This window comes from Macrotis lagotis, chromosome 7 (assembly GCF_037893015.1).
Source record: "Macrotis lagotis isolate mMagLag1 chromosome 7, bilby.v1.9.chrom.fasta, whole genome shotgun sequence".
Lineage (NCBI taxonomy): Eukaryota > Metazoa > Chordata > Mammalia > Peramelemorphia > Peramelidae > Macrotis > Macrotis lagotis.
In genome coordinates this window covers 64,030,691-64,042,767 of record NC_133664.1, presented here as the reverse complement: position 1 = coordinate 64,042,767, position 12,077 = coordinate 64,030,691, and the positions used below count along the sequence as shown (strand labels likewise).

The 12,077-nt window shown below is 36.1% G+C and overlaps 1 protein-coding gene across 9 annotated transcripts in view; it reads left to right on the top strand.

Annotated features, from left to right (window-relative positions):
• Nucleotides 1-12,077, top strand: part of ARHGAP21 (Rho GTPase activating protein 21) — a 153,727-nt gene that overhangs the window by 118,419 nt on the left and 23,231 nt on the right. For 6 of the 9 annotated variants that reach the window (XM_074193012.1, XM_074193013.1, XM_074193015.1 and 3 more), the window contains one exon: nucleotides 1,965-2,123. The exons of the other annotated variants lie outside the window; for them this stretch is intronic. In XM_074193012.1, the coding sequence (XP_074049113.1) occupies nucleotides 1,965-2,123 (159 nt within the window). The remainder of the gene's footprint in view (nucleotides 1-1,964; nucleotides 2,124-12,077) is intronic. 9 annotated transcript variants of the gene reach the window in all.

Sequence of the window (12,077 nt, the reverse complement as noted above, 5' to 3'; positions counted from 1 at the left end):
GAACTTAGTATAGACCAACTCTTGGGAAAATTTTAGCATAAAATTGATAAATGTATGTGGAATGTGGCAAATCTACTGTAGAAATATCTTATGACTTTAGACGTTTGTCATATTGCTCTTGTCTTAACTGGTTTAAAAAAAGTCAGAGTTGACACTGTTTTCTTCCTTGAATGTACCTTAACATAATTTTAAATCCTCAATTGCTTAACATGTGGGTCATTGTCAAAATTTGTTGTTATATGCAATCTATCTGATTTGTGCTCATTTCTCTCAACTTTGGACACTCCTATCAAAAGGTACTATAGTCAGCTTGCAGCTGTTCCACAGAATTATTTTCTACTCTGTTCATTTGTAAGTTCGGTAAATACATGGAATGATTTCCATATGACCTGTTTTCTTAATTGATCCCTGTCATTTTAAATCAGTTTACCTTTAAATGTGTAGGCATGAGAAAAAAAGTCTTCTGAGGGGAGTTGTAATCAACTACAAAGGTTGTATTTATACATTTTTAAAGAGCTGTTTACATAATATCTACTTTTATTTATATTATATATATATATAATATATAGAAAAATAATTCTGATTTATAAGTCCTTAGATCTTTCACTTAAATCCTAACTACTTGACATGTAAAATAGAAATGTGTTGTTTTATGTACTAGAAGCTTCTGAATTTGCATATTTATCAAAGGACTTTAAATAATTTTAAAAAGAAGTTATTCAGAGGAATGATATAATAATAAAGCATACCCTTCTTTAAAATATCCATTTATGAAAGGTAATGACCTTGCCCTAATTTATCTTCTTAGTTTTAAATATACATAATTATATCTAAAATCTGGTAGAAGGCAGTTCCCATCTGTATAGTAGCATTAGAGAGTTGGATTGGAAATGATCTCTACAAAAGTCAGCTTGTATCATTTAATAAAAACCCTTGGGCTAATTTTTAAGCAAGTTCAAGCCTCAGCTATTTATTAATTTTGTTACATGACCCTGGCAAGTCACCTCTCTTAAGCCTTTGTTTTCTTCATCTGTAAAATGGAAATAATGTACCCTAACCTAACTCATGAGTCACAGGCAACAAATGAGATATATATGTATATAACACCTTTGTAATTATAAAATGCTTAATAATTATGTATAATAAGCTTCTATAATTATTTTTTGGTGTCTCCACATTCATTAGAGGATAAACTCTCTGAGGGCAAGGATGATTTTTGCCTTTTTATATACCTCTAAGAATGTAGTATAATGCACTACTTAGCAGTAGTAAGAGCTCTTACTTGATATATTCCTGTTGATTAGTTTTTTTGGTTAAAATGTGAATTTCTCCCCCCCCCCCATGTTTTACATTGTACCACTAAAAATGATTGACCTAATTAAGTTTTAAGTTACTCTGTACATTCTTAACTCATATAAGCTATTAATGCTATTAAGAGTTCATTCATTAAACTTTGCTATAAAATCACTATAGGGGAAAAAAAATTTGAACTCGACCTAAAATTTTTTGTAATATGTAAGCAGTCTTTGTATAGAAGAGATTAATCTTCAAATTAATCCTAGTGTTAAGAATAAAAATAGAAAGGGGTTTAGACCTTTAAAACTGTACCACAAGTCCCTGCTTCAGTCTTCCTATTGTATTAGCTAAACTCAATCAGTATATGCAAGCTCTCAGTCTAGCAAATATAAATGAGTTTTCCAGACACATCATTGAAGGATTTTTTAACTTAGCAATAGAATTTTGACATGAAAACTTTTGAATATTTGTTGACTGTCAAGTTCATTATTTGTTGTAGAAACCTTTTCAGTTGACATTTTCTGATCTAATTCAGTGATAAGATAATCAATATTTATCCATGTGGGTTTTTACAGTTAGTAAATGGCCAGTCTAAAAGAAATGCTTCCACTTTCCGTTTTTAAAATTAGTATCTTTTCTCTGCTAATTTGTTGCATATTACCTTGTAGATGAGCTGACTAGCCCTAGCATTGACCATGATATTGCTCATAGTCCTGCTTGTGCTTTCATTTCTACATTCGCCTCTCAAGTGCCCACTATAGCAACAGTTCCTCCCAGCCTCACAACTCCACTCCCTTTAGCTCGACGTCAACTACCATGTGAGCATGGTAAGTATAAATAAATTAAAAGTATATATTAAAAAATCATCCCCCCAGCTCCATTTTTCCTTCCAAATCAAAAGGATCAAATCTTTGATTGTTGAAACAATTAAATCACATATCCAAATGTTGAATTAAAATGTATCTTTTAAACTAAAATTGAAAAATCAAATAATTTTGATGGATTACATAATATTAAAGGAAAGAATAGGAATGAGTTTTGACAGTTTATAAACAAGATCAACCCACAATTATTGTCATCACTTAATAATCTTCATGGAGAGTTAGTAGGAATTGTTACTTCAACTATTAATGGAAAATTTATATTGACCCTGTCTGAAGACCTGTAATTCCAAAGTCCAATGTTAGGAGCCTAGGCTAACTTTTACTTTTTTATCTTAATGGTATTTTATTTTTTCCAGTTACATGTAAAGATAGTTTTCAACATTCATTTTTTTGTAAGATTTTTTTTCTATGAAAGGATAGTTAGGTGCAGGATAGAGCACTGGCTCTGGAGTCAGTAGGACATGAATTCAAATCTGGCCTCAAGAAACGATACTTACCTAGTTGTGTGACCTTGGGTAAGTCACCCATTGCCTTGCAAACCCTTCCCCCCCAATTTTTTTCCTTTGAGTTCTAAATGAATGCCAAATTTTTCTCCCTCCCCATGACAGCAGTCTGACATAAATTTATGCATTTACATTCATGTCAAACATATCTCCATATTAGAAAAATTATGAGAAAAAAATTTAAGTGAAAATAGTATGCTTTAGTCTGCATTCAGACTTTATAGTTTTCTCTAGATGTGGGTGACATTTTCCATCACCATCTTTTAGAATTGTCTTTGATCACTGTATTGCTGAGAAGAGCTCATTACACAATGTTTCTGTTAGTGTGTGCAGTGTTCTTCTGGTTCTGCTCACTTCACTCAGTATCAGTAAATCTTTCCCAGGTTTTTCTGAAATCAGCCAGCTCATCATTTCTCGTAACACAGTAGTATTCTATTCCATCTACAACTTGCTTAGCCATTTCCCAGTTGATAGATTATCTCTCAATTTCCAATTCTTTTAGACCAACTTTATATTGTTCACTTTTCACATATTCTCAATGAAGTAAACTGATTATGTAATTAAAAAAATTATGTATATTTAAAACTCCCTTAATATGTTAGTTCATATTATATGAAGACTATGAGCTCTATGAAAGGCATGATTGTATTATTCTTTGAATTCCACATAGTTTTATCTATTAGGATCAATATGTATTTGCTGATTGAATGAATATATAATGTCTGATATTTATGGTATTTTTTTAAATCTTTTTGGTATTTGAAGACTTTGGTAACTCAGCTAACAAAAAACCAAGTGGATCAACAATGTTTCCTTTGCCCATATTTTATAACCAAATATTTAAATACTTTTGAATTATGTTACTCTGTTGGACCCAATTAACATAGGGTCCTAAATTTACAGCCAGAGGGCCTTGAGAGGTTCAGTCCAAACCCCTCATTTTGCAAATGAGGAGAAAGGGATGTCCACAAGTGACTTGTCCAAGGTCACATAGCTTTACATGTCAGAGGTGGTATTCAAACCCCAATGTCCAAAGTTCTGTTTTTAAAACTATTTTATATGTATTAATGAATACATATTCCAATAGGTTTCAATAAATGCTGTGCTTGTTATTTTTTCTTCTTATAATCTTCTCCCTGGAAGGCAGAGAAGGAACCCAAAAACTTGTTCAGACTCCTAAGTAAAGAAATAAATTTAGTATTCCTAAAGAGTTGGATCCTGAACAATAAAAAGATTTGAAAACCTTGTGCATAACTTTATAATCACCGTATCTGGCTTCTAGAAATTCACTCTTCCCCCTAATCTTTGTTTGGTGTGTTTTTGAGATTGGTGGAAAACAAATGTGTAGTGTTAACTTGTCATGATATACAAAAATACAAGTTGTGGAGGAGATCAGAGTGGAGGAAAAGAAATACTTTGTGGAAGGGGAAAAAAAGGTAGTCAAAGTGAGTCAAAGAATAGATTCTTCTACTTGATTATTCTATTGCCACAAATCCTGATTTGCTCAATTACATGAATTCATTCTTTCTTAAAGTTGTAAATTTAAATTTCCATCTTCATGCATTGATTTTGTGCTTTTCTTCTGTCATAATTACATCAACCATGCAAAGAATTTCTTCTGACTACTCACGTTATCTTTGTTCCACTCAATTCCATTGGCCATTGTAGACATTGAATAATAGAATTTCAAAGCTAGAAATGCTCTTATAGAGTATCAATTTTAACAGCCCTAGTCCATATCTGAACCAAAGTGTTAATAGCTAGTAATGTAGCTTGGGACTTCTCCTCTTTTTTGTGATGTATGTAGTATTTTGCCTCCACCACATTTTTCTCTTAAATGCATTAAAGAATCTATTATTTAAAAGAATGTTAGAGTAAATCTCTAATGTGGTAAATAAATGACTTTATCCAGGTTCTCAACTTGGTAAAACTAAAATTTTATGTATCAATTTTGTCTAAAAAGATTCCACCTTAGGGCAGCTTGGTGGTGTGGTAGATAGAGCACTGGTTCTGGAGTCAGAAGAACCTGAGTTCAAATCCAGCCTTGGACACTTAATAATTATCTAGCCGTGTGACCTTGGGCAAGTCACTTAACCCTATTGCCTTGCTGGAAAAAAAAGATTCCACCTATATCTGAATCTAAATTTTTTAGTAACATTAGTGATTTGGTCTGGCAATTGTTGTATATATGCATATCAAGGGAACTGTTACAAAACTAGACACATACTACTAGTCTGTCATCTCTTTCCAAAAAATTGTTGGGACCAGTAATGGGAGGAAGATGAGAAAATGAACAGTATCCTGATAACTTTGGGAAAGCATGGCAAGAAAACGAGCAAAGACAGTGAAATCTTAAACTTCAAGCTTTCCACAGGATGTCCTCTAGATGTGTGGAGTGGGTTAGATTTGGGGTGGGGGAAGCATCTGACATTTTAGCACTAACTTGTTTACCTGTTGCTTTAGGGGCAGCTAGATAGTGTAATGGATAGAGCACAAGCCCTGGAGCTTAGTTCAGGTCCGACCTCAGACACTAAATAATTACCTAGCTGTGTGACCTTGGGCAAGTCACTGAACCCCATTGCCTTGCAAAAACCTTAAAAAAAGAAGGAAAAAATGGATAAATATTGCTTTATAGATAAATATAAGGGTCTTTATTCAATGGAAAATCATTCATTGCATTTATATCACCATATAAATCCCCAGTATACATAGTATACATATATATCACTGAGTGAGCACCTTCTGTTCACTAATCAATGTGCTGGCTACTGTGTGAGATACAGCCTCTGCTTTCAAGTTAGGAAACTTAAGATATGAAATAATAGAGAATTGTTTTATCTAATCCATGATAGTTCACTTTGATCTTCCTGCTTCCCTGAACAAAGTGCTTCCTTTACTTAACATTTTCATCCTCTTGATCCCTAATTATAAATAGCTGTCCCCTACCAAATATCTATTTTTTATGATATCATGGAATATTGAAGCAAGAGAGACTTCTGGAGATTATCTAGTCCCATGTTCTAGTCCCCGAAAGCTACTCCACAGAGGTGAAATAGGATATCCCAGTTACAAAGCAAGGTCCTGGAAGAATTGAAGTTTGAATTTAGGGCATCAACCCTCAGTCTTCTTCTCTGTATTCTCTTGCCAGACTTAGTTTTTAGCTTGAAATCTTTCTATACAGTTGACTATCAAATCTAGATTGCTTACCCGAACTGTCATTTCCTTTTTAACTGAAGCCCTCATTTTCTAAATGTAGTTCAATAAACATATTAGTTGTTTTGTATATGTAAAATACTGAGCATAGGAAAGCAAAATAACATGGAGAGAAAAGATTAATAGTTGAAGGAATCAAGGAAGATGTCATTAGCAAGGATGACTAATATACATTTCTACTTCATTGCCTCACATTTATAGTTCACTCAGTATGTACAAAAGCAAATATTTTGCAGTTTTTGGGGAGTGGGGGCCCTGGTTGCCACTACTACCTTCATGACATTTCTCATAGACATTTCCTTTCCCCTTAGAGTGGAGACCTCTCACCTAGACTGTTAGTATAACCCACTTGATTGATCTCTCTGCCTTAGGTCTCCTCCTGAGCTCCCAAAGTGATTTTGCCTAAAGGATGTATCTGTCTATTTCACCTAGTTTCAACTCCAGTGGTTTCCTATTACCCATAGGAACCCAATAATAAAGTCACCTGTTTATCATTTAAAGTTCTCTGGCTTTATTCTCCTCCATGCACTCATCTGTTCCCCATCTTCCACTTCTGGGTCTTCTAGTGCTTGGGATGCTCTTCCTCCTCACTTCTGTCTCTTGGTTCCGTGGTCCCCCTAACTGCTAATGCCTTTTTGTCTGAGATCTCATCTCTGTGTATATATCTTATACGCTCCAAGTTATTTATGTATTTTTTTTCACTATTAGAATGTAATAAGCTCATTGAACACAAGAAGTTCCACCATCTCACCTCTTCTTTGTCTCATCAGCATGTTGCCCAACACATACTAAGCATTTAGTGTGTCCTTGTTCTGACTCACTAGAATAATTAGTCCAGAGAAGACTAGACTTGAGGAGAGGGTGATAATCATTTTTAAATGTTTATTTGAAAGGCTGTTCCATCCAAGGAGGAGGATATTTGTTCTGCTGGGCCTGAGGCCAGCTGTGCAGAATTAGAAAGGGGCCCCTCCTGAAGTCCTGAGGTCTGACAGTGAAAGCTACCTGACATGGCCATCCTTTAACTGGGAATCTTGGCCAGTTAGGAGTTGATTTGGGTGACTTAGATTTTTCTTTTTTTTTTTTTTTTGAGGATTTTTATTTAATATTTATTCTCATTTTATGCAAATATGTTGTTTTTTACTTTAATAAAATATTCTTGTTTAAGAGTAAACAAAATACCCCCTGCCCCCCATAAATATAGACTTGCTTGAGCAATAAAGTAATGGGGAGAGAAAAAAATTAAAATAAAAAAATAATAGTAATTGTAGGTATGGCCAGGTGGTGTAATGAATGGAGCACCAGCCCTGGAGCCACAAGCACCTGAGCCCACATCCAACCCCATACACCCAACAATCACCCAGCCATGTGACATGCAAGCCACCTGAACCCCACTGCCCTGCAAAAACCAAAATAAGGGGAGAAAAAGACCCAAAATAAAATAGTAATAATAGTAGGGGTGGCTGGGTGGCGGACAGAGCATTGGCCCTTGACGCAGGAGCACCTGGGTCCAAATCCGGCCTCAGACACCCAACAATCACCCTGCTATGCGGCCCCAGGCAGGTCACCCAGCCCCATTTGGCCTGCACCCCCCCCCAAATAATAATAATAATAAATGTGTTGAGTCTTTGTTCTAACACCAACAACTCTGTCGTGGGTGGATCAAATTCTTTATGATAAGTCCATGGAAAAATTACTACCATATTTTTCCACCATTGCCATTGCTGATTGCAACTCCCTCCTTTCATATTTCTTCACTACCATGTACTATATTTTCTCTCTCCTTTCATTCTGACTCTGCTGTAGGTTAGCTGAGTGGCACAGCAGACAGATCCACAGCTTTGGAGCCAAGAGGCCCTGGGCCCCCATACCACCCCTTAGGCCCAGCATCCACCTGGCCCTATGGTCCCGGACAGGCCATCCAATCCTAGCCCCTTGAAAGAAGCAAAAAAGAAAATGTGTTATATCTGACCACTCTCCCCCTATGGCCCATCCTCTCCTCCATCACTCACATCCCCCCCTGCCCCCCTTTTCTTCTTACGCCAGATATCTATACCCCATTGAGTATATATGCTGTTTCCTCTCTAACCACCTCTGATGAGAGCGAAGTTTCTCTCATTCCCCCTTGCCTCCTCCCCTTCCATATCATTGCAATAGCTCACTGTAATAAAGAAAAATCTTATTATATGAAATATCTTGGCCTATTCCCCCCCCTCTCCTTTTTCTTTCTCCCATTACATTTCCCTTTTTTTCCTATTGACTCCATTTTTACACCATATTTTATCTTCGAATTCAGCTTTCTCCTGTGCTTCAACTATAAGCTCCCTCTACCAGCTCTATTAACTGAGGTTCATATGAGTATTATCAATGTCATTTTTTCTATGCAGGAATACATGCAGTTCATCATCATTTAAGTCCCTCATATTTTCCCCTTCTCCTCCAATCTCTATGCTTCACCCGAGTCCTGTATCTGAAGATCAAACCTTCTGTTCAGTTCTGGCCATTCCAACAAGAACATTTGAAATTCCCCTGGTTCACTGAAAGTCCATCATTTTCCCTGGAAGAGGATATTCAGCCTTGCTGGGTAGTTCATTCTTGGCTGCATTCTAAGCTCTTTTGCCTTCGGGTATATTATATTCCAAGCCCTAAGAGCTTCCAATGTAGTTGCTGCTAAGTCCTGTGTGATCCTGACTGCAGCTCCACGATATTTGAACTGTGTTCTTCTGGCTGCTTGTAATATTTTCTCTTTGACTTGGGAGTTCTGGAACTTGGCTATAATATTCCTAGGAGTTGGTTTTTTGGGATCTCTTTCTAGGGGGGATCAGTGAAGTCTCTCCATTTCTATTTTGCTCTCTGCTTCTAGAATATCAGGGCAATTTTCCTGTAGTAATTCTTTGAAAATGATGTCAAGGCTCTTTTCCTGATCATGACTTTCAGGTATTCCAATAATTTTTAAATTATCTTTCCTAAGTCTGTTTTCCATATCAGTTGTTTTTTCAATGAGATGGTTCACATTTTCTTCTAATTTTTTATTTTTTTGGTTTTGAAGTATTGATTCCTGATTTCTGGTAAATTCATCAATCTCCCTGAATTTTATTCTTTGTCTGAAGGATTTGTTGTCCTCAGAGAGTATTCTTATCTCTTTTTCCATCTGGCCAATTTTGCTTTTTAAAGTATTCTTCTCCTCAATAACTTTTTGAACTGTTTTATCCATTTGACCTAAGCTGGTTTTTAGCATGCTATTTTCTTCAGCATTTTTTTGGATTTCCTTGACTAGGCTGCTGACTTAATTTTCATGTTTTTCCTGCATCTCTCTCATTTCTTTTCCCAGTTTTTCTTCTAACTCCCTCATTTGATTTTCAAAGTATTTTTTGAGCTCTGTCATAGCCTGATCCCAACTTCTGTTTTTCTTGGAGTCTTTAGATGCAGGAGCTTGTGCTTCCTCATCTTCAGACTGAGTGTTTTGATCCTTCTTGGGCTCATTTGCAAAATATTTCTCAATGGTGCTCCTCTTTTTTTTCTGCTTGCTCATTCTCCCAGGCTTAGCCTGTTTTGGGGGTGCTTCCTGAGCTTTTGGGACACTCCCACAAGGGTCTCAGTGTGTGAGGCTCTGTCCTCCCTCCTGGTCTGTGAATGACCATATCCCCCATCTGCCGCAGGGCTGAGGTGGGGGGGGGGGCTGTTGTTCTGTGGAGGGGTCTAGACTGCGATGAGGATCTGAATCTGGTCAGAGCCCCAGAGTCCTGTTCCAGAGGCAGAGGACAGAGTTCTGCAGTCTCTCTCTCTTCATTCCCCTCCCTCAGCTCAATGGGCTCATGCCCTGGGGGCTCCTGCTTACTGGCTTCCCCCCTGCTTCTGTTCCTGGATCTGGGCTGTGCTGGACATGCTGCTGGCTATGTACCCTGAGGGCTGGGCTTCATCTGCTTGCTCTGGCAGAGGTCCCTCGCTGTTCCCTGACTTTCTGCCTGGTGGAGCTGCAGTCAGGATCACACGGGACTTAGCAGCAACTACATTGGAAGCTCGTAGGGCTTGGAATATAATATACCTGAAGGCAAAAGAGCTTAGAATGCAGCCAAGAATCAACTACCCAGCAAGGCTGAATGTCCTCTTCCAGGGAAAAAGATGGACTTTCAACGAACCAGGGGAATTTCAGATGTTCCTGTTGGAATGGCCAGAGCTGAACAGAAGGTTTGGTCTTCAGATACAGGACTCAGGTGAAGCATAGAGATTGGAGGAGAAGGGAAAAATATGAGGGACTTAATGATAATGAACTGCATGTATTCCTGCATAGAAAAATGACACTGATAATACTTATATGAACCTTCCATCTCATAGCAAACTAGAAAGAACAAAAAGCATAGATAATAAGCTTGCTATGCTTTTTGACTTGAAGAATGATTATTTTAGTACTTCATATTTCCCTCCAGTTTTTTTTTGCTGATAAATGGCTTTTAAAGTATATGACAGCTAACCAAAAGATAAATGTAGTAGTGTTCATAGTTTAAAAGGGAATATTACTTCTCTAAAAAAATTTAGACTAATAAAAGGAAAGTTATTTTTAAATTAATGGAATATATATTTACAAAACTGAATAGAGTTTAAAGATCTTGACAACTAATAGAATTACTCAAATGAAATTCAATAGCAAAAATCATATCTGCCATTTATAATAACGCTTTGAAGTTTACAAAACACTTTAAATTTGAGACTTACAAAGCTTTACTGAAGTAAATATTGCAGATGAAATGAAAATATCTGTTTTTGGATGGGGAAACTCATACTTCCTGATCTTAGGATTAGTACTCCATCCAGAATATTCTATTTTGTCTTTCATTTAAAAGGTATTATATTAAAGTAAAACAACATGAATAAAATAGTTAATTTATTAGTTAAAATTAATAAAATAGTTAATAAAATAATTAAATAAAACTTTTCATATTGCTACCAATTATGAAGTGCTTTAAAGTTTGTGAAACATTTTACAAATATTTTTTCATGAGAAAGTTTTCATAAGAATGGCTATTAAAACAAACTACAATACATCTTGGGTATTAGACAAATCCTCATTCAGTAGTAACTCCCCTGTGTTTTAAGAGAGCTATGGGGAAGTTTAAAGCCCAGGAAAGTGCAGGGGAGATGAAGTTTATTTAGTACTTCAAAAGACTTGTGGTTTCTCTCTGTTGGGTGCACTTCCTCCATGGAATAATTTTTATGTCTACCAAGCACAAAAGGGGAAAATGATTAGGTCACAAACCAGAAGAAATCATCTGCCTTCAGCAGGGGATCATAACAATGCTGACAAAATATATTTGTGGAATTTGTTAAAATTGATCCATACCTGAAGGAAAGTTCTATCTAAATTAGCAAAAACTGTTGATTGTACAATGTTGGAAGGAAATCACCTTTCTCAGTTGAGTACCACACTTCCATGGGGTTTCGATCAGAAAGGACACACTAGGAATTAATGAGTTTCTAAGCCAGAAATACTAGAAACTAGGATCATATTTCTTTGAGACTGGTGGTAGTAGAGAGCTTATATCTGAATTTTACAAGTATAACTTGTCGCCCATTCTGCCTCTCTGCACATGGACCATCACAGATTTTGCTCCAGTTAAATTGGTTGTTACCAGAAAACCAGATTTGGTCTGGTTTCTTCACATCCACAGTTCTGGTTTGTTTCATTGTTTGGTTCCTTTCTCCTTCCCTAATGTAGCTGGTGGGGGCATGGGCTAGGATTCTTCTGACCCCTGACCCTGCCCTCCCCACCACAGCCATGAGTCTGTCTGACCTCTTTAGCAGCTCCTGCATAATTAATAGCTCTTAATGATGTTTGTAGATCTCTGTGTTTGTACATGTTCAGAAATAGTTATTTTTCTTTGTTGTAGGAAAGATATATATATATATATATATATATATGATATAAGATAACAGTATTCTATTATCTTTAGAATTAATATTGAATAACCTTTTATTTGAATTTGATGCACCATAGAGAAAGTCCCAGGTATACACATAAACATATTTAAACGTGTATATGCATATTTGTATGTATGTATATATATATATATATGTGTGTGTGTGTGTGTGTGTATATATATATATATATATATACAAATATTTGGAACAATTTATTGCAACACTTAGGATTTTAGAGTACTTTAAGAGGATGTTGAGGTAAATTTCT